Below are 21,927 nucleotides of genomic sequence, written 5' to 3' on the forward strand. Positions count from 1 at the left end.
AAGCCACAGCGCCAGAATGGGAAGAGGTGCTCTGTGGGATAGCTGCCCATAATGCACTGCTCCCAATGCTGCTGCAAGTGCTGCAAAAGTGGCCACGCCAGTGAGCTTGTTCCTGTCAGTGTGGACAGTCTGCAGCGCTTTCCCGACTGCGCTCTTCGAAGGCGGGTTTAACTCAAAGCGCTCTACAGCTGCAAGTGTAGCCATGCCCTCTGTTAAACTGACCTAATTTTCTAGTATAATCCATTGTAAAGCCAGTCACTGCACTGACTTCAACGGAGTAACTCACCAGTGTAACAGATCCAATTCTGGTCCTACAGTCATGGATTAAAGTGGAGCGACTCCAGTTTTACATCATCATAACTGAGATCAGTGTGGCCCCGGCTTCACTGATTAAGTGGAATGACTCTAGATTTACCCTCAGTGTAACAGAGATCAGAGTCTGGCCCTGACTATTAAGTGGCGTGCCTTCAGATTTACACCAGCATCACAGATCCACTGATTAAGTGGAGTAAATCCAGATTGACACCAGCCTAGCTGTTGCATCCGATGAAGTGAGCTGTAGCTCACGAAAGCTCATGCTCAGATAAATTGGTTAGTCTCTAAGGTGCCACAAGTCCTCCTTTTCTTTCAGCCTAGCTGAGATCAACTTGGCCCTGACTTTATTGATTAAGAGGGTCCCCTGGGGCTGGCAGGGATGGGACCAGGCCATGAGGGTCCCCTGGAGGAGGGTCCCTGGGGCCGGCAGGCAGGGGAGGAAGGTTCCCTGGGGCTAGCAGGGTGGACCGCACAGGACAAAGGTCCCCTCTTGGGCTGGTTGGGGGGCTGTCCCTGGGGCTGGCAGGGGTGGGACCAAGGTTGCTTGGCCTGTGGGGGTCACTGGGACGAGGGACTCCAGAATGACCCCCGCCTGAGATCAGAGTCTGGCGTGTGGGTGTGAACGCACCTTTGCCCCCCGCCGCCGCCCCCTTTCCAAACCGATCCGCACCTCAACCCTAGCCCGGCTCCACCCGCGCCCGGGGCTGTGGCCCGCCGGCGGGGAGCGGCCCGGCCGTTCACAATCCCCTCCCCGGCGTCCCCGGGAGCTGCCGCCGCCGGAGCCGCGGGCGGGCCATGGCCGCCGAGCGAGGGCCCGGCCGCAGGAAGCCGTGTCCGCTCCGCAGCGCCCTCCGGAAGGCGGCCCGGAGCCCCGGCCCCCGCGGTAAGGAGCCGCAGCGGGGAGAGGGGCGGGCTCCGGCGGGCGGCGCCCCCGGGACGGCTCCCGGAGGCCGGGTGCTGAGCCAGGGGCCGCCTGCGGGGGCTCGTCTCCTCCCAGGGGTCCCGGTCCCGCCCCCGCCAGCCCCAGGGGGCCCCGATCCCAGCCCTGCCACCCACAGGGGACCCTGCTCCCGACTCCTGCCTGCCCCACCGACCCTCCTCCCACCCCCAGGGGACCCTGCTGCCGTCTCCTGTCTGCCCCACCGACCCTGCTCCCACCCCCAGGGGACCCTGCTCCCGTCTCCTGCCTGCCCCACCGACCCTCCTCCCACCCCCAGGGGACCCTGCTCCCGTCTCCTGCCTGCCCCACCGACCCTGCTCCCACCCCCAGGGGACCCTGCTGCCGTCTCCTGCCTGCCCCACCGACCCTGCTCCCACCCCCAGGGGACCCTGCTGCCGTCTCCTGCCTGCCCCACCGACCCTGTTCCCACCCCCAGGGCACCCTGCTCCCGTCTCCTGCCTGCCCCACCGACCCTGCTCCCACCCCCAGGGGACCCTGCTCCCGTCTCCTGCCTGCCCCACCGACCCTCCTCCCACCCCCAGGGGACTCTGCTCCCATCTCCTGCCTGCCCCACCGACCCTGCTCCCACCCCCAGGGGACCCTGCTCCCGACTCCTGCCTGCCCCACCGACCCTCCTCCCACCCCCAGGGCACCCTGCTCCCGTCTCCTGCCTGCCCCACCGACCCTCCTCCCACCCCCAGGGCACCCTGCTCCCGACTCCTGCCTGCCCCACCGACCCTCCTCCCACCCCCAGGGGACCCTGCTCCCGTCTCCTGCCTGCCCGCCCCACCAACCCTGCTCCCACCCCCAGGGGACCCGGCTCCCGTCTCCTGCCTGCCCCACCGACCCTGCTCCCGACTCCTGCCTGCCCCACCGACCCTCCTCCCACCCCCAGGGGACCCTGCTGCCGTCTCCTGTCTGCCCCACCGACCCTGCTCCCACCCCCAGGGGACCCTGCTCCCGTCTCCTGCCTGCCCCACCGACCCTCCTCCCACCCCCAGGGGACCCTGCTCCCGTCTCCTGCCTGCCCCACCGACCCTGCTCCCACCCCCAGGGGACCCTGCTGCCGTCTCCTGCCTGCCCCACCGACCCTGCTCCCACCCCCAGGGGACCCTGCTGCCGTCTCCTGCCTGCCCCACCGACCCTGTTCCCACCCCCAGGGCACCCTGCTCCCGTCTCCTGCCTGCCCCACCGACCCTGCTCCCACCCCCAGGGCACCCTGCTCCCGTCTCCTGCCTGCCCCACCGACCCTGCTCCCACCCCCAGGGGACCCTGCTCCCGTCTCCTGCCTGCCCCACCGACCCTCCTCCCACCCCCAGGGGACTCTGCTCCCATCTCCTGCCTGCCCCACCGACCCTGCTCCCACCCCCAGGGGACCCTGCTCCCGACTCCTGCCTGCCCCACCGACCCTCCTCCCACCCCCAGGGCACCCTGCTCCCGTCTCCTGCCTGCCCCACCGACCCTCCTCCCACCCCCAGGGCACCCTGCTCCCGACTCCTGCCTGCCCCACCGACCCTCCTCCCACCCCCAGGGGACCCTGCTCCCGTCTCCTGCCTGCCCGCCCCACCAACCCTGCTCCCACCCCCAGGGGACCCGGCTCCCGTCTCCTGCCTGCCCCACCGACCCTGCTCCCGACTCCTGCCTGCCCCACCGACCCTCCTCCCAACCCCAGGGGACCCTGCTCCCGTCTCCTGCCTGCCCCACCGACCCTGCTCCCACCCCCAGGGGACCCTGCTCCCGACTCCTGCCTGCCCCACCGACCCTGCTCCCACCCCCAGGGGACCCTGCTCCCGACTCCTGCCTGCCCCACCGACCCTGCTCCCACCCCCAGGGCACCCTGCTCCCAGCCCTGCCAGCCCCAGTGGACCCCGCTCCCGTCTCCTGCCTGCCACAGGGACCCCGATCCCACCTTTCCCAGCACAAGGGGACCCTGGTCCCACCCCCACCAGCGCCAGGGACTCTCCCATGCCAGCCCCAGCGACCCCGGTCCCTCCCCCTCCAGCACCAGTGACCCCGATCCCACCACTGCCAGCCCGCCCAAAGGACGCCAGTCCCACCCCCGCCAGCCCCAGAGATCCACCCTGCTAGCCTCAGGGAACCTTCCTCCCCTGCCTGCCAGCCCAAGGGGACGCACCCTGCCAGCCCCAGGGACCCTGCTCCCGTCTCCTTGCTGCCCCACAGCCCCTGGTCCCTCCCCCGCCAGCCCCAGCGACCCCACTCCCACCTATGCCAGCCCCAGGGGACCCTGCTCCTGTCTCCTGCCTGCCCTACCGACCCCGGTCCCACCCCTGCCAGCCCAAGGGACCCCCCCCCGCCTGCCCCAGAAGACCCTGCTCCCATCTCCTACCTCCCACCCGAGGCACCCTGCCCCCACCCCTGCCTGTCCCAGGGGACCCCCCTGCTAGCCCCCAAGGACCCAGCAACCCTGCTCCCACCTCTGCCAGCCCCAGTGACACTGGTCCCACCCACACCAGCACTGAGGGCTCTCTTGTCAGCCCCAATGACCCAGGACCCGCCCCCTCCCCCTGCAAGCCCCAGTGACTCTCCTGCCAGCCCCAGAGGACCCTGCTCCAGCGACCCTGGACCCCCTGCCAGCCCCAGGGGCCCTAGTCCTCCCCCCACACGTCCCAGTGACCCCCACAGGCCAAGCAACCTTGGTCCCACCCCTGCCAGCCCCAGGGACAGCCCCCCAACTAGCCCAAGAGGGGACCTTTGTCCCGTGCGTGCCATCTATAGGAGATCCACCCTGCTAGCCCCAGAGAACCTTCCTCCCCTGCCTGCCAGCCCCAGGAACCCTCCTCCAGGGGACCCTCATGGCCTCATCCCATCCCTGCCAGCCCCAGGGGACCCTTTTCCTAAGACTTCTCCCATCCATACCAAATACACTCAAAAGAGTCAGACCTCTGGCTTCGCAGTAGAAGGTTCTTCCCTATGATGAAACGGACACATCCTGTCCTGTGGGGAAGGAGGTTCCCAGGTTGGGGCCTGGTTGTGTGTGTTGTGGGAGAGGGGATGGATTTGTGGGCTATGGTGCCTGTGACCCAAATTGAAAGGTGTTGGGGAGGCTATTTCATTTGTCCCCACTTGTGTTAATTGTTTTGCCTGTTCGGTCAGTTCCGCTTGTAAATTACACATCCCAAATGCCCCCCAGTCACATCCCTTCTGGGACCACCTTGCACCCCCTGAATTTGGCCGAGAGGTGTACAGGGGAGGTGAGCACCCGCTTAACTGGCTGTGTTTCAGCCTCTGTGTTGAGGTGGAGCAGGAGAGAGGGAGGTCTCTGTGGGTGGAGGGAGGAGATGTGGGGTGGGGTGTGTCTGTGTGTGGAAGGCCTTCTCTCACAACTGGAGTAGTGAGTGACTAACAGCACTAATTGTTTCACGGATAATGGGGAAACTGTATTCAGCTGCAACTCCCACTGCATTGGTCTGGCTGGAGCTTGGGTCAATATTGACCTACACCTCTGTCTCTTTGCCTGCTATTATTCCCATGGCACCAAGGATCCAATCCAACGCCCATGAAAATCACTGGAAAGGCTCCCCCTGGGACCCAGGTGGGCTTTGGATCCAGCCCTGAGTGTGGCACTGAAGAAGATCCTTGTGCTCCAGGGGGGAGTCGAAGAGGCCCAGCCCCTGACAGGATTGGGCCCGTAATAAAATAGATCTGGTATATGCCCTATGGGCATGATTTTCAGAAGGCGCTCAGCACCTCCCCCACATGAGCTGGGAGCGCCCAGGATCCCCGGGAATCAGGGCCTAGGTCACAAACACAAACCAGCTCCTATTCTTGCCCTTCATGCAGAGATCTCAAACGTTAGTGAACAAGGCCTCACCTCCCAGGGCTAGGTCAGTATCATTCTCCCCATTGTACAGAGGGGGAAACCAAGGCACGGGGGAAGCAGCTTACCCAAGGCCATACAGCAAGTCAGTGGCAGAGCTGCGAGCAGAACCCAGGCGTCCTACCTCTCGGTCCCCACTGCTCTGCTGAGGAGGGACTTGCCCACATGTGGAGTTACTCAGGAATAGCTGTTTACACTTTAAATTCACACCCTGCCTCAGGGGTAGGCAACCTCTGGCCCGCATGCCAAAGGTGGCACATGAGCTGAATGTCAGCGGCACTCGCACTGCCCAGGTCCTGGCCACCGGTCCGGGGAGGGGGGGGGGCTCTGCATTGAAATTTCATTTTAAATGAAGCTGCTTAAACATTTTAAAAACCTTATTTACTTTACATAGGACAATAGTTTAGTTATATATTATAGACCTATAGAAAGAGACCTTCTAAAAATGTTAAAATGTGTTACTGGCACGCGAAAGCTTAAATTCGAGTGACTAGATGAAGACTAGGCACACCACTTCTGAAAGGGTGCTGACCCCAGCCCTGCCTGAATCTGAATTAACTAAACCCTAAATCCCTTTACAGAGAGAAGAATAGAGCCCAGGAGTCCTGACCCCCAGGCCCCACTGCTCTGATTAGTATATCCCACTCCCTCCCAGGGGCAGGAATAGAATCCAAGAGTCCCGCCTCCCAGTCCCATGCTCTAACCCCTAGACCCCACTCTCTCTAAGGACAGGAACAGAACTCGGCTCACAAGCTTTTTGAGGCAGGAACGGTCTTTTTGTTATGAGTCTGTGCAGCACCTAGCACCGTGGGGCAGGGGCCTTTAGATATTACTGCAATGCAAATAACCACACAGGCATCCTAACTTCTAGCGCCCCCCTTTCTCTAACCACTCGTCCACCCTGCTTCTCAGAGGTAGGGATACCCACAGGTCCTGTCTCCCTTTGCCCCCCTGCCAGGCATGGAACCCAGGAGTCCTGACTTGAACCTCCTTCCTTCTCTCCGGAGAAGCTGCTAACCCCTCCCGTTCCTCTCTAGTTGGGGGTCTTTAATAGGTTAGTGTCCCTTTGACCCTAGGCTTGGGTTTGACCCTAGGCTTGGGCCTGAGAAAAATAAACCTGTTAGCCTGGCTGAAACTGGCCAGGTCGGTATTTCCCAATTAGTAGCTCCCCCATTGATTTCTTAAGGACCCTTGGTATTCTCTGTCTCCCTCCTTGTTCCGTTTCCTGCTTGCTTCCCCGCTAGCAGCCGCCTTTGATTTCATGCCACACAGTCACACAGAATAATAGTAAGCAGGTAAACTGAGGTACACATGATGCTTATCAAAAAGATAATGCGGCTGTCGCCCTCATTTTCCAATGCTGGTCTCTCGCTCTCCCTCTCCTTAGATAGCAGGCTGGACCCATCCCAGAAGCTGGTGGGGCACTGGGCTTCCATTAACTTGGTCTCCGGTGTCCCCTCCCAGCTGCCCCCGCAAGAAAGCATGGAGTCCTCCCAGGAGGACATTGCAGAAGCCAGGCCGACAGCTGCCAAGCTGGAGCAGATCCTACCCCCGGAGGTGCCTTCAGCCGAGACCTTTAGCTGCAACCCAGCACCCTGCCCTCACCCATCCCTGGAGCACCAGGCAGGCCAGCTGGGGATGCTGTCCGGGGAGTATCTGCAGATGTGTTTAAGCAGCATGGGAGAGTCGCCTTTGCACAGCAACTTGGCGTCTGCCTTGCTACCTGTAGTACCTTCCTCAGATGTTCCTTTGCTACCAGCCAGCGCGCCCCCATCTCCTAGGGCCTCCTGCATGGGTAAGTCATATCACGCCAGTTTGGATACCCTAGGCTCCGCTTCCCCATACAATCAGCCCCACCTTGCAGTTCAAGTAGCCTAGTCCCCGGGTTAGCCCTTAAGGCTACTGTGTGAGGCTGCAGGTTGCCTGAAATGCTAGCTGTAGGAGAGGTGAGAACTGCTCCCATAATTGGTCGTTAACTCTGAAACCTACTGACCAAAACCCCATACATTGTCCTTGTTAGCTGTTTCACTGCTGATCGTTTCAGCAGTAAGAACTAGCTAGTCTGGCATAGTGGGAGGAGTCTAATTACAGCACAGCCACTCCCTCGCCCTCTCCCCCCCACTCCTCTTGACGACGTTAGAGATGTTTAGAGGGAAGTAATGTGGCTGGAACTTGAGAGATGTGGGTTCTGTTCCCTGTTTTTCCACTGGTAGGTTAGGTGACCTTTAGGGCCCTCTTTGTGCTGGTTTCCTCATTACACAGATGGGGCTAATGATCCTTACTCTCTTTTGTAAGAGGCTTTGAGCTCTCGGGATGGAAAGCACTAGATAAAAGTGAGGGGCGGTTACTAAACAGACCTGGTTGCCATTCTTTCAGAAACCAATGCAGCAGTGGATCCTGAGACTGGAGAGTGGGCACTGGCCTAACCCTGTCCATCTCACCCCTTTTCAGAGAGCTGATCTCTTCCCCGGGGCCAGCCATGCCTCAGACCTGCTTCTCTCCTCCCTGCCGCCACGTCCTTCCGAGCTGGAGTAGCGACCCGCCGTTCAGCGTCCCAGCGATACTCCCTACGCGATGGGGGACACTAACCACTTTCCCCTTAACATGCTCCAGGGCGCAGCATTTAGAATGGTGGAGAATAAACCCAAGCTAGAGGGTCCCACAGCAGAACCCCTGAAACCTTCCAGATTCACACCTAAGCCCTTTGTGTCTTCCAAGTGCTCGACTTCCCGCCCATCCTCCATTCTAGCAAAATCAATGGCAGCTTTGCAACCTCTTCTAGACAGGTGCAGGGCACCAGTGAAATGCAGCCACCTCTGGGCTGGAACACAGCAGCACCGCAGAGCCTGTTATGGTCTGTGTGCATTTCACAGGGACAATTTAGGGAAGGAGGTTGATTTGGCCAGAAGCAGGGGGGGATTCAGGTTAAGATTTTTTTTTTAATTGCGTTTTAGGTTGTCTGAGTCCCCTTAGAGGCCCCCCACTATCAGAAAAGATCAAGCAGGCACCCTCTGAAAATCAGGCCCCTTTAAAGAGGTCTCAGACTGGGTGTTCAATGGGAAAGCAGGATCCCCTTTACGATCTCTGCTTCTCTCTCTCCACCCTGCCCGTCTTCCCCTCTGTCATTCCGTCCCTGCAGCAGCTCCTGCTGGTCATGGTCTTCCCTCTCCTGTGTTCCCCTTCCTCAGGGCAAATTCTGTAGCCTCCCTGCAGATCAAGTACCATGCAATCTCTAGCTAGGTCCTTAAGACTGCCTGGCTGTTCAGTCTACATCCATCAATGGTGATCTTCTCGTACCCCCGAAGCTTTGGGCACCCACGCGATTGCCACCCAGCAGCAGCCTCGTCCAAGCGTTTCCGTCAGCGCTGTTTGTGAACGAACACTAGTGCCAGGCTGCAGGTCCTGTGGGAATGGGAAAACCGCGCAGCTGCCCTGTTCCCCATCGCACCTGCTCAAATGAGCACCTCCCCCCACCCCGAAGTCCCTTATCGCTTTTGCAAATCTTGGTCTTTGCCATCTACCTGGGGGTAGGTGTGTCTGGGCTTCCACCCTATGGTTGAGAGGCGCTAGAGAAAAACCTGCAGGGTACAGAAGGCACCAGCTGCAGCCTTAAAGCATTGAAACAAAATTCTACTGCTTACAATCATGCCAACATTTGTTTTTCCAAAGGCTGGTTTTAGCCAACTCTGTTCTTTTAAAAAGAGCTCTCCACTTTTTTATATAAACACTCTGGCAGAGCTCCGACCTTGGCCCTGTGGGTCCCACGCTTCCAGGCGAGTTATGCTAGCCTCAGTGGCTCACTGTGACCCTCCACGTAGCCCCTCTCTCTCTAGGGCCAGGGTTACAGTCTACTGAGCCCTTTTCATCATAAGCCAGCAAGGAGGTTGGTGAGAGAACTCCCACAGTCTCTGTTGTCCCTAAGGGCTTATTCCAGAACAGTTTTGCCTCCTGTCCTGACAGGGGCCTGTCTTCCCCTCCCACGAGATGTTTCTGTAGCGGCGGGTTGGGGGGCATCTGGGCCTGCCTTCTACTCCAGGTTCCAGCCCAGGGGCCCTAATGGTAGCAGCTGTTGGCAGCCGACCTTTCACTGCCAGAGTTGCTACATTTCCCTGGGCCACTTCCCCACAGCTCTCCTGCTTCTTCACCCTTATTGAGGGCTTGAGGGTGTCTTCATTAACCAGCCTTTCGGCTGCACTTCCTCTCCCTTGGCTCTCCTCAGCCTGACTGAGTGAGCCCTTTTATAGTATCAGAAGGGCCATAATTAGAGTCAGGTGTTCATATTACCTTAATGACCTCACCTGACTCTTTGCAGGTTAATTGGAGTCAGGTGTTCTCCTGAGCCTGGAATAGCCCCTGCTCTGGTCAGTTAGGGAACAGAAAACTGCTAATCCAGTGGCCAGTATATCTGCCTTCTACGACTCTGCTGTACCCAACTGGCCTGGGTCTATCACCACACTTTAAAGAGACATCAATATTTGTCCTATAAACACTGATCTCACAGCCTGCCTGGTAAAAGTTAGGGGCTAAAACCTAGCCTAGGCTTCCATGCATTCCTGTGCAAGCGTGTTACGCAAGCTGCAGGCAGGCAAGCCAGTGTTGTGTACGAAGAGCTGTCCCTCCCTCTTAGAGAGGCATTTCATATGCAGGAAAGAATTGGCACCTACCACAGCCTCAAAGGATTTTTTTTTTTTGGGCTACTAGGCCCTGCCTCAAATGTATTTTTCTTGTTCACGCGTCACTTGCGATACACCAGCTGCCACATTCTTGTCAAGGGTGAATGGTTCTCCCCAAGGAGGGGGTAATGATGGACGTGGGTCAATCCAACGCCGCGTGTCAGTAACAGATGAGTTCCCCTTGTCTGCAGAGGGCTTTGGATGGGGGCCTAAGAGAAAGCAAGTAGGGGAGGGATTGCTTTTGCATTATGTCAGTGGGGAAAATAAATAAATAAAGGATCTTTTACTTTCGTAAGTTGTGTAACTTGGTTCAGTCACTTTGAACTACCTGGAAGTTCTTGTATAAAAGGAGCGGAGCAGATTTAAAAAAAATAATCAGGCTTTCTATCCTGCAGGAAATTCCAGTATGTCTGTATCTGTTTCCAGGCTGAACTGGGTGAAAAACAGTCTCAAAACTTTTCATGAACATAAGAATGGGGATAGTGGGTCAGACCAATGGTCCATCTATCTCAGTATCCAGTCTAAAGAGTTCTAAAAAAATTCCCATTTGCAAGTGTCTAATTGTTGCGGGTTGATATTAAGCTCTCTGCCTTCCTGAGAGGCTGCAATGATTGATGGGAGTTATAGTTCTGGGACTCATGCTTGCCTGTGGGCTCAGTTCACTGGTTAGACTACATTTCCCATGAACCACTGCAGTCTCATGCTGCTCAGTGTATCATGGGAGACATAGTCCAGTCAGGGACTCCTTAGGGAGAACAAGGGCAGGAAGCACCACGGTAGCTTAGGCAGATACAGATAGTGCTTAAATTTTCCTGCTGAAAGTTGTGTTGGTGAAACCCCATTTCCCAACAGGAAAAGGTTTCTTCCCACCGTTCTTCCAAGCAGCCTGGAAAAAAAAAAAAAAAATCATCCAAACTGCAACAGGCTCCTGGTCTGGTCTCATCTGCAGGAACAGCCCGAGGAAGATGAAACCACCAGCAGTGTGGAATTCCTGACTCCTTCAGGCTTGCAACCCTGCAGCAAGAGGTTGGGGTTGCTTTAGCCCAGAATCGTAGATACAGAAACATCACAAAGGTGGCAGGTTCAGCTCCAAAGCCCATGAACGCTCAGCACAAGTGTGGGGGATTTGATCTGCAACCAACACTGGAACCGAGCACCACACAATCCTGTCTTTTTAAGAATCACCCAGCTGGAGTCCTGAAGCAGAAAGTCCCACAGGTTAGACACTCCATGTCTACAGTGCCGTGCAACCGCACCCAGGCTCCTGCAGTGAAACCCTGGCTGCTGGGAACTCAGCGTGAGTGGTACCAGAAGACAGGATTTCATCACTAGAGCATATCTGCACCATGCTGTCACAGCAATGCTTGAGGCCTACTGGGTGACCATGAGCAAGTCACTTCCCCTCTCTGGGCCTCAGTTCCCCCACCCCCCAATCAGTAAAGTGGAGATAGTGACACTGAACTCCTTTGGTGAAAACAGCGAGATAGCATTAGAGGTTATTACTGTTATTTATATACACAGCAGACCGTTGTCCCATTAAATAATTAGCTTGGAGAGGACGGGACAAGTTCATCCCAGACAGGGACAGTGCCGTCCATGCTAAAGCTCTCTCTGCTCCCCTTTACACTTCTAGGCCTGTGTGCAATACATCACAGACAGTCCCCAACCCCCCCCCAAAGACAGCTGGAGGCATAGAGCCAGAACTAATCCCTTGTCATAAAGGCAAGAACTGTTTATATTAGAAATGAATTGGACCAGAAACTCTCAACCAACCACCCTGCAGCCATAGAGTTTGGATTCAAACACTGGGCCCACCCTCTAGGACCTTACCCAAGCCAACGTGACTGCTAACTCACCTGTTTCTCTGAGGTTGGGTCATCTCGCGTGACACGGCAGGCAGGATAGCACTAAATAACACTTAATAGAGCAGTTGGCAAACCCATGCCTCGTTTGAGATCTGGACATAACCTGTACCAGCTAAGACACCAGTTCTCTCAGGCCCAGAGCCAGCAGCTAGGCCAGGCTCAGTTGGATTCTCTACTCTCCAGCATCTTGCTGTCACTTGCTAGGGGGGAGCGGACTCAGACATTGCTCTGTTAGCAACAGGATGAACGTAGATCAAACCCAGGCAGAGAGAAATGCTGCTACTCTGCTACCTGGCACCTTAAGCTATTTGGCAACCATTAAAAATTGATCACAAACAGATTGGCGTGACCGAGGAATTATTTCTTCCACTGGGGAAATGCAGCCGGTTCTGGGGCGGAACACTGTAGCACAGAAACAGTAAAGAGTAAGCCAGAAAGGGGAGCAACATCTGGTGCCAACTGAGACTGCGGGAGAAAGGTAAATTCCAAATCTCTGGAATTTGGCTGGGACACTAACTTTAAATGGCTGCCCTCGTACCCAAAAGCCATCTTTGATCTTTAAAATGACCTGGGGCAATTCATTTCACTGAGCAGATATCCCTCTAGCAACACAATCCCACCTAACCCCCAGCGGGGGCACTGCATCAGACCACCACACCAAATCAGCCACGACCAGTTCCTCTATTGGTCTGCCATGTAGGCACCAGCCAAGCCGGGTTCACCTGGGAGATCTTACGGGATTGGCTTTTCACTGTGACCCACACAAGAGCCAGAAGCCCTCAACTGTAAAACTAGTTGAATTAAAATAGGCCACCAGAGAGCTGAGGCCCCGTTCAGCACTAGAGAAAAGAAACCAGGATTTCATTTCCCTTTCAATAGGGAAATCAGTGAAGACTTACTCCCTTTTAATAATTTTTACTATCTTCACCATTATCCCAGGTGGACGTTCCTGCAATGAAGCTGGAATGACCTTTGACCACTGGGTCTTGCTGCCCCCAATGGTTTGTCCTGGTCGAGCAGGACACATGACAATTTATTTCAATCCATGGGGCAGGGATTTGTCTACTTCGGTGTTCACACAGCAGCTAGCCCAGGGTCCCAGGCACCACTCGAATATACGTGTACCAACAGCCTGGCCCTACAGATGTACAAAGCCACCGAAAGGCACAGAGGTCTTAAAAATATTCTTTAATTGGTCCAAAAGGCAGATCAAAGATAGAAACATCTGAAGAAAACCTGCCACCAACTCACAAAACACAGAGTGAATTAAATAGAGCACAGTGAGGCGCTGGGTGAGATTTCAAGTAACATTCAGAGCTGGCTCCTCTGAGCAAACTCAGCAGAGTGAGAGTAAGGGTGTAACAACAGTGGGATCTGGAACTTGCAAGCTGGGGGAGTGCTGGACACTCAGAATTAGACCTTTCAGGCCAAGATTTTCAAAAGGGTGACCAAAAAAAAAAAAAATCACCAGTCACAACTTGAAGAGGCCCCGTTTTGCAGGCAGGGCCAAGCACCAACCCACTGACAAAAGATCTGGCCCCTTTTGAGGGGGCTCACGTTGGACACCTAACACTGACGCACCCCAAAGTCATTAGCTCGTTCTGAAAAGCCTCCACCCTATTGGCGAAAGGCAACCTTTTCGCCGTCCCAGATACGGTTCGAATTCACGGGCAGCAGATTGCCTCACTGGTGAGCATACGGCCGAGTGTTAGAGCTGTGAGACACCAGCTTCTCCCTCCAGGGAATCGGGGACTTTACGAACACTCAAGTGGGTGGCATGGGGGGTGTAGGTAGGTTGCTGATCAGCTCACAAGCTGGTGATTTATACAGCAAAGGCGTGTTGCCTTCTGTGACCCAGCCCCTGATGTCTCCTTGTGGGAGAAGGCGACTAGTGGTTTCTCCTTTTTAAGGAGACAGAAGATCATTTCTCCCAGTGGTGAACACAACCGGCCCCGCCCCCCGAGCCACAATCCCTCACTGGCTGGTTTAAAACAAGAGCAGTGATTAGAAACCAGAAGCTGGGTAGCACCTTGCAAAGCGCCCTATGGGAAGGTTCTGCATTTGTGAATGCCGGGTCAGGTGCGCTGATGGGTGGAGTGAAGGGAGAAGCTAGACACTGGACTAGAAACTGCTAATGCTTCTGACCGCCCCCACCCCCCACGAGACACATTTCTCTGGCAGGCCCTGCTGGATCCCAGCCCTGCCCTGGAATGTATTCTAGAGCCCCTCTGGAGAACCTCAGTGCCAGATACTGCTTCTAAAAGACTTTAAGAAGCAGTAAGGGAGAAATGGATCAGTCCATCCTCAAGGCATCAGACAGCCGAACAGTTATGAATACAGGCCAGGTCTCCTTCCCACCCCACCATGCCAAGCTCCGAAGAGCCAGGATCCAGGGTGCAGAGGTCGCACTGCAGATCATTGCACTATTCCCCTCTGAGCCTGGATTGGCGAGGGGTCAGGACCACGGAGAGAGCGAGAGAGAAGAGGATGCATAACCATGGCAGTTAATAAATAAGTTCCCAGGAGCAGCCACTTCAGGAGCCTTGGGAGAGCCCAAGGGTCCGGCAAGAGAACCGGGGCCGGCACTAGCTGTTTCCAAGTCCTGCCCACGTCGGTCAGTTGATGGGCTCGTACTGGGAACGGCGCTTCCTCCGTGCGAACAGCACCACGAGGGCCCCCGCCAGCAGCAGCACCACGGGGGTGCCCAGGGCCACAGCCACGATGGCCATCACGAGGGGAGAGAAGGCGTCTTTCGGGGGCGTGCCGAAGCCGAGCAAGGCAGACCTGGTGGAGGCAGGGAGCAAAGGAAGAGGCTAGCCAGCGATGAAGAGGCCTGTTTGGGCCAATCAGCCGAATCTCATAGCCTCCTTCCTCCCGGGAACGGGGACAGAGGATGGCCTTGGGGCTAAGGCACTGGACTTGGGAGACTGCAGGCCAGTCACTTCCCCTCTGTGCAGAGATAGTGGGGTGGAGTTTGAAGTAGCCCGTGGCGGAGGACACAGGAAGCTACTTGGAGGGCAGGCAGAGATGGGGCTCAGTGACTGACCTTTCCAAGCCACAGGCCTGTCGGGAGGGGGAGTGGGGCAGCAGCAGCCAATCACAGGGAGCAACGAGAGTCAAACAGAGGCCTTCAGCCAGGAGCTCTCCAGGGCAGGGGCTGCACCCATCCATGCACATGGGCAGCACCTAGCACTCTGCAGGGTAGTGGGTAGAAGACAGCACTGCTGGGGGGGGGGCGGGGAGACACCACTCAGACAGGCAGGGGGAGCAGAAGGAAGGTACCACTCACCAGCTCAGGTAGCCCTTCTCGGCGTAGACCTCCCCGTCCTCGCCGCTGAAGGAGATATTGATGGCGGCGATGCTGTGGCTGCGGCCCAGACCCTCCCCGAAGTAGGCGTGCGCAATGCTGGGCCCCGGCAGCGTCCGGTTGGCCGTCTGCAGGGGGTAGTAGCGACAGCGGATGGCGTTCTCCCGGCTGGCATCCCTGGAGCCGTACGCAGTCGTCTTCCACTGGAAGAAGCTCGGGCCGACGCTGTCATTGCGGGGCTCGGACACCAGCTGGGCCATCTGCCCCCACCCAGACAGAGGAGAGAGAGCAACACGTTAAGAAGGCAGACGAAGCAAGGGCATAATGACCAACTGTTCTCATGCTGGAGCAGGGGAGCTGGGATCAAGGACTCCTGGGGTCTGTCCCCAGCACTGGGAGGGAGCATGATCTAGTGATTAGAGCAAGGGGGGGCTGAGAGCCAGGATTCCTTCCAATGCCAAGGACAGAACCCAGGAGAGCACATTCTGCTGGTCAAAGCGGAGGGCCAGGACTCCTGGGTTCCTTTCCCAGCTCTGGCATTGACTCAGGCAAGTGACTTCACTTTCTCGTGCCTGGATTTCCCCCCACAAGCTGAAACTTCCCTTAAGAGCCTGAATAGCACAGACAGGTTGTAGAAGCCATAAACAAAACACCGTGGGAACAAATATTAGGCGAAGGGCCCTTTGCTAACCTTAACCTTTACCTTTGAAGCTTAAGAATTATAGCAGCCGGGAAAGTCTCCAAAGACAAAATTCCAAACCAAACAAGCAACGTTTCTCAGGAAGTTTTGTTTTCCAGCCAAGCTGGACTTAAACCTGCATGTCCTCCCCTGCCAACATCACAACCTCTTCAGGTCACTAGCAACATGTAGCACCAAGGGCCTGCACCTCTGCCACTTGAGCTAAAGGAGGAACTCCACTCGCTGTCACTGGTAGTAGACTCTTATCCTCAATATATGCGTCAGCTATTAGAATGGGACACCTCCAGCATGGGTCACATTCACGCCTACTCCAGCCTCTTCCCTCCCCATTCTATTCTATATCAGCTGCTACATGGTGCCCATTACCATGGTATCTGAGCTCCTAATCAGCCTCTGTCTAGGCAGCTAGATGGCTTTCAGCACCATAGCACCCCCTAGCCCTCACCTCAAAGATGGTGGGCGTGTACTCATCATCAATGGACCGCACCGACTGCAGCCTCTTGTGCCCCCCTTTCTCCTCCACCGTGACCACTTCCAGCAGGAAGCGAGACTTGTTGCCGCGCGGAGCCACGCTGTCCATGATGAACTCCACCTTGGAGCTGTTGGCCGTGTGCAGGAGGCGAGGGAGGGGGCCATCCCGGCCACCCTCCTCGTAGGCAGTCACCTGGAGGCAGAGGCATACGAGAGGAATAGCACAGTCTAGCGGGCCAAGACTCAGAACTCATGGGGTCTGCTCCCAGCGCTGTCACTGACCTGCTGGGTGAGCTTGGGCAAGTCACGTCCCCTTTTCACGCCTCAGTTTCCCCTCACACCCTCCTTTGTCCATTCAGGTTGTCAGCTCTTTCAGACAGGGGCTGCATCGTGTCTGTTCAGCACGCAGCACTAGGGGGGCCAATTTCAGTGCTACCATAACACAAGTGTTACAGCAAGGATATGGGGGACTCGTCACGACACCCCTTGTAGCTCCATATGCCCGACAGCAACCAGGAGCCTCCAGTGATGAAACTGTGCCAGATTACCCAGCCCAGTGGCGTTACCACTGGAATAACAATGCACCTAAGGCCCTGGAGGATTCCCCATCTCTTCCAGCCTTTAAGTCAAGCCTGGATGTCTTTCTTAGGGAGACATGCTAGCTCCCCTAGAAGTTATGGGCTGGATGCAGCAATTGGTGGGCAAGGTTCTCTAGCCTGTGTTATACAGGAGGTTCGACCAGAGGATCAGAATGACCCCACGTCTCCTTAATCTATGAGCCCTGCGAACCTCCTCCAAATAGTCCTGGGGGCTGGGAGAAGGTCAGAGAAATCTTGGGTCTTGCTGGGCCACTGGGGAACCAGTGAGGAGTGGTCCATCCTCTGGGAAATGCTCTCACACTACAGCGCAGGAGTCTGGGAGCCAGGACTCCGGGGTTCTATTCCCAGAGGGATATAATGGGGGGGGGGGAGGCGGAGTCGGCGTGTGGCTTCTGGTAGTCAGGAAGCAGGTCCCAACATAGCCCCACCTAACCATGGTCCTGCTGTGAGCTCAGGGAGGAGGCCCTTTCCCCTACTTGATCAGGAAGAGGTGAGGGGAAGGGTATATATGTCTGGGTGTGTAGGGGGAAGAATGCTGTTTGGGGAATGCAAACAGGGCTGGGAAGGGGACCAGAGCACCAGCAAAGGACAGGGAGTGGGTGGACAGCAACAGAGGAGAGGCAGCGGAGAGCCCAGCGGGGGGCAGGAGAGGTGCATAGAGGGGTGCCTGGAGGGTAAGAGAGCAGGAGAGCGTGTGGCATATATCCAATGGCACAGGGGGTAGAGTCGAGAAGGCCCAAGGGGCCCTATCCAGAGCTCTTGGGAAGCCTCCCTTCACTTTCAATGGACATTGGGTCACATCCTTGGTCGGCTAGCGGCAACAGACCCCTCCCCTGGGAAGGACGCGAGGCGGGGGAGGGCTGCCTCACCTGGAAGGAGATGGTGCCATTGTGGGAAGTCCCCCCAGGGTCCACGGTGTTCATCCCCTGGAACTTCGCCATGAAGGCCGTCTGGTTCACGATCTGCCAGGAGAAGCCAGCCAGGTCATAGGAGGGGTAGAAGGGCTCCTCCTGCCCCTTGGAGAGTCCCGACGCATTGGTCCCGTTGTATTCGAACACCTGGAAGCAGGAGGGAGAGGGGCCTTGATTTGCATGGGAAGAGACTTTAAACACCCCCCACCACCATGCACGTGCGTACTTGACCCCAGCCCCTCGGCAACGCAGGGCACCAGGCACGTTTCACCTATTTCACCTGACTACTGAGGGAGGCACCCTCCATTGCAAATCCCTCCCGCTCCTTTCATCCCACCTGCATGCTCACTGGGGCTTGTTCCCCCCACTCCCCAGAAAGGAGCTGCCTCCTGCCATACATTTCAAGGCACAGCACACAGACTAAGAGGCAGCAGAGTTTCCCAATTTGCAACCACAGCAGGGTTCCCACCCCAAAGGAAGTGGTGGGTGTGCCCCCGCCCCACCCCGGGAAACGGATGGGGGACAGCGCACTGGAGAAGGCTGTGTAGGGACAGCTCTTCTCCCCCCCCTACCCGGCAGCAAACGGGCACGAACGGAGGGCAGCCGGATGTCCTACATGGCAGAGTTGGACGCCACCTTCTAGGACCAGTTGTGCCGGGAGCTAAGTAGGTGGCTCCTTCCTGGGGCAGCCCCTGCGATTCTGACCCAGCCTCCCCCCCCCACCGCCACCCTGACCTTCGTGAAGACGATAGCGGTGGAGTAGACGACGCTGCCGGGCGGCTCGATCCAGATGGCCCCGGCAGGGGAGGCCGAGAGGAGCTTGGTCCAGTTGACGTGCAGGGCGCTGCTCTCGCTCCGGGTGTAGACCAGCAGCACGGTGGGCGCCCCAATGCCACTCCACACGTAGTGCAGGGTGTCGTTCCGGCCCACAGCCCGCACGTGCAGGAGGCTGGCGGAGGAGCTGTTCGAGCCAGGGATGTACTGCAGGGTCACCTGGGCGGTGGGAGTCAGAGAGCGGGCAGGGCGTTATTAACTCACACAGACCGTTCCTGAGCTCATTAGACTCCACTCAGCACGTGCCCTGCTGGGCAGCAGCAGGACAAGTTTAGACAGTCTTGGACTCCTTCGGGCCACCGGGGATCTGGAGCGCTGCATTATATGGGCCCATTAAGCTGCCATACAACGTCTTAGCGACCTGTCTGGGACCCATTACCACAGCATCTAGGCATGAGAAAACCTTTGCGGTCTTCAGTCTCACACACCGCCTGTGGGGTAGCGAAGTATTCAGACGGGGGAAACTGAGGCCCAGCAAGTCTCAGTGGCTTGCCTGATCTCACACAAGGAGTCTGGGGCAGAGTTGGGAATTGCACCCAGGCTTGGGAGACCTGAGGCTTGCTCCCTAACCACTAGGCCATCCTTCACCGGCAGAGAGGGCTTCACTCCTGCTCCTCCTACAGGAGTGAGGTACAATTCCACTGTAACACACACAGCTGCATTTTGAATACAGTGGACCCCACAGGTACTAAACCCAGTTCAAGAAGGTTTCTCCTAATTCCATCAGGCTTGCCCCAGATATCGTCAGTCTGGCACACAAGGCTCCAGATGTTAAGAGGTGGAAGAGACACATCGAATCACCCAAGCCATCTACACAGAGCTCCCATCATTGAGCAGCCTCTAGTTTTGTTGTGTGCTTCACTTCGGCCAAAGTGTCTGACCAAAAGGAGCAGAACGTCAACCACCAAGGGAAGGGAAGGACATACATTTTCAGTTTCTTTCTGATGCAGGGGAAATAGGAGAAGAATCAAGAGGTTTGCTGCTGGCCTCGCTTCAATGCTCGGATTACACGGGACAGACAAACACACACTCCCCAGGCATATCATGAAGCCTTGTCAAAACCCACAAAGAAGTTGTATCCCAGGATAGCTGAAGCCATACAAGTGTGGAAGCAGCATAAATGGGATTACGTATAGCTATTCCTCTAGGAGAAGGGAAAATAAGTCACACCAGTACAAGGCACCTTTACACCAGTACACAACTGTACACCATAACTGCAGCCACACTGGGAGGGTTGTACTGGTGTAACTATATTGCTTTAAAAAAAGAAAATCAAAGAAGTTAAAATAAATCGCACCCCTAACGAACAGTTATTTTGGGACAAACCCAGTGTTTCCTAGACCCACGGAAATGTAGGGCGGAAAGGGATCTCAAGGGGTGATCTAGTTCATCTCCACCCCCCAAGGCAGGATTAAGTAAAGCAGATTGAAGGGGTTTCCCTTCTTCCAAGCTTGATCAAACTAAAAAGTAAAGTCCCAAGGAGCCAGAGCGCTTTGCAGAAGCAGATGCCCCACAGTTGCAAGCCCGGAGCCTGCAGGTTTAGAAAGGAACCAGCTCAGCAGTTCCACTTCCTGCTTCGAAAGGGCATGTCAGGGAAAGCCAGAAACTCTCTAAGCAAGTGTCATGCCCCCATGAGTCAGGAGTAAGAGGCCTGTTGGGGAGAGCAGACGGTTGTTGACAACTAGGAGGGTGCTGAGAAGAGAGGGCGGATAGCTGGCCGTGATCACCAGGGTGTGTGTTATTCATTAACTACACACAGGAACGAATATGCCCCAAGAACAGACGACCTCCACTCCAGCCACAGACCAGATACTTGCAGGACAACTTTCAGAGTAACAGCCGTGTTAGTCGGTCTTCGCAAAAAGAAAAGGAGGACTTGTGGCACCTTAGAGATTAACCAATTTATTTGAACATGAGCTTTCGTGAGCTACAGCTCACTTCATCGGATGCATACTGTGGAAACTGCAGAAGACAGCAGGAGAGTGAGTTTGTGTGGGGGGGGGGGCAAAGAGGGTGAGAAAACCTGGATTTGTGCTGGAAATGGCCCAACTTGATGATCACTTTAGATAAGCTATTACCAGCAGGACAGTGGGGTGGGAGGAGGTATTTTTTCATATTCTCTGTGTATAAATAAAGCCTGCTGCAGTTTCCACGGCATGCATCCGATGAAGTGAGCTGTAGCTCACGAAAGCTCATGCTCAAATAAATTGGTTAGTCTCTAAGGTGCCACAAGTCCTCCTTTTCTTTTTGCAGGACAACGTCCCCCCAGCACTCACTGCCATACTGATCTGCTGGGACCCCCCTAGAGGGCCGACAGGGGTCTGCCCGAGCCAGGCATTCCCTGCCCTCTCTCTGCAGAGTCTCCCCACTGAGGGCACACCCTCAGTTACTACTGGGCAGGCCCCCATGCGGTGCCATTAGCAGGGTTCTGAGCCCCCCAGCCCCCCACACTGGGCCAGACCCCAGTTCACAGAAAGGGCCCCCTAAGGCTACAGGACCCCTCGGAGCCAGAGAGGGGTATTGAGCCCAGATCCAAACTTCAGCATGTGGGAGATTCTGCCCCCCCCCCACACACACCCCCATTTCTTCAAGGTGCTTATTTGGGGCTTCCAAGCTACAGGCCTCTGGTTTATTTCACTCCTGGGCTTGTCTCTGGCCCAGCTATAGGGAAGGATCAGTAGGAGCCGGTGGGCCAGGGTAAGAAGCCAGCTTCCTGGAGAGCCAGCGCTCGCCCTGCACCCCGGCTTCCTCCCCAGGGCCGGGCAGCTCGTTCCCTTTCTAGGACTCGGCAGAGGCTACAGCGAACCCCAAAGTCAGCCAGAGGGAAGGCAGGGCGGTCGCAGACTTGCACAGAGAGAAACACCGGGGGAAGAGCGCGGGGGGGGGGGGGGGACACGGGACGTAGGTAGAGCTAATGGCATGAATCCAATCAGCCACCCACAAAAACAAAACCACCGCCCAGCCCAGCCTGCAGAGCCCCCCCCCCGCCGCCGCCGCCGCCGGCTGATCGCTCCCCTCTTTGCACGGAATGTCCCCGGGGCCCGACACCAGACGCGGCCACAGCCACTAAATCCGCTTCCGCGGCCAAGGAGCCGAGCCCAGCCCCCGGGTCCCCTCCGCTCACCTGCCTCCGATCGCCCCCCGCGGCCGCCAGCAGGCGAGAGAGACCCCCCAGCAGCCACAGGCCGGGGAGCAGGAGGCGGCCTCCCGCCGGCATGCTGGTTACTGTGTTGCAACTCTCGCCTCACGTGCGCCCGCCCGGCTCGTCCCCCCCTTAAAGGGGCAGGGCTGCCTTCTCTTAAAGGAGCCGCCGCCTGAAAAGAGGGGAGGGGGGAGAAGAGGAGGAGGCGGGGGGGGAGTAGCCCAAATGAGGCTGTTCTCACCGCTCACTCGCATAAAGTTAACGGTCCGGTGTTTAGTCGACCTCTGCCATCCCAAAGCGCGTTGATCCAGCTCGCTAGGGCCCTGAGCCCG

General features: G+C 56.9%; 2 protein-coding genes across 4 annotated transcripts; one reads left to right on the forward strand and one right to left on the reverse strand.

Moving 5' to 3' along the window:
• Positions 1-985: 985 nt before the first annotated feature.
• On the forward strand, positions 986-11,960 carry LOC311512507 (uncharacterized protein). Of its 3 annotated transcripts, none has more exons than XM_084613732.1 (3): positions 986-1,198; positions 6,481-6,888; positions 10,716-11,960. In XM_084613732.1, exons 1-3 carry the CDS (start codon positions 1,111-1,113, stop codon positions 10,733-10,735), a joined length of 516 nt encoding a protein of 171 aa, XP_084469858.1. In that variant the 5' UTR covers positions 986-1,110; the 3' UTR covers positions 10,736-11,960. The 3 variants fall into 3 exon arrangements, with proteins under 3 accessions (XP_084469858.1, XP_084469857.1, XP_084469859.1); XM_084613731.1 differs by lacking the exon at positions 10,716-11,960 and adding an exon at positions 7,470-10,061; XM_084613733.1 differs by lacking the exon at positions 10,716-11,960 and adding an exon at positions 7,545-10,061.
• An 844-nt stretch (positions 11,961-12,804) lies between these two features.
• On the reverse strand, positions 12,805-21,710 carry GLMP (glycosylated lysosomal membrane protein). The gene is made up of 6 exons (XM_084613852.1): positions 21,578-21,710; positions 18,355-18,612; positions 17,578-17,766; positions 16,084-16,302; positions 14,921-15,198; positions 12,805-14,415 (listed from the first exon to the last, which is right to left on the reverse strand). Exons 1-6 carry the CDS (start codon positions 21,668-21,670, stop codon positions 14,247-14,249), a joined length of 1,206 nt encoding a protein of 401 aa, XP_084469978.1. The 5' UTR covers positions 21,671-21,710; the 3' UTR covers positions 12,805-14,246.
• Positions 21,711-21,927: the final 217 nt, after the last annotated feature.

The sequence above is a fragment of the Lepidochelys olivacea genome, assembly GCF_965140295.1.
Source record: "Lepidochelys olivacea isolate rLepOli2 genome assembly, chromosome: 24".
NCBI lineage: Eukaryota > Metazoa > Chordata > Testudines > Cheloniidae > Lepidochelys > Lepidochelys olivacea.

Coding starts and splice junctions, on each gene's coding strand:
- GLMP (XM_084613852.1), bottom strand. CDS start 21,670: ATGCCGGCGGGAGGCCGCCTCCTGCTCCCCGGCCTGTGGCTGCTGGGG. Junction 17,767..18,354: donor CCGCTATCGTCTTCACGAAG/GTCAGGGTGGCG, acceptor TCCTGCTTCCAG/GTGTTCGAATACAACGGGAC. Junction 14,416..14,920: donor GAGAAGGGCTACCTGAGCTG/GTGAGTGGTACC, acceptor TGCCTCCACCAG/GTCTGCCTTGCTCGGCTTCG.
- LOC311512507 (XM_084613731.1), top strand. CDS start 1,111: ATGGCCGCCGAGCGAGGGCCCGGCCGCAGGAAGCCGTGTCCGCTCCGC. Junction 1,199..6,480: donor CCGGAGCCCCGGCCCCCGCG/GTAAGGAGCCGC, acceptor CCCTCTCCTTAG/ATAGCAGGCTGGACCCATCC. Junction 6,889..7,469: donor TCCTAGGGCCTCCTGCATGG/GTAAGTCATATC, acceptor CCATTCTTTCAG/AAACCAATGCAGCAGTGGAT.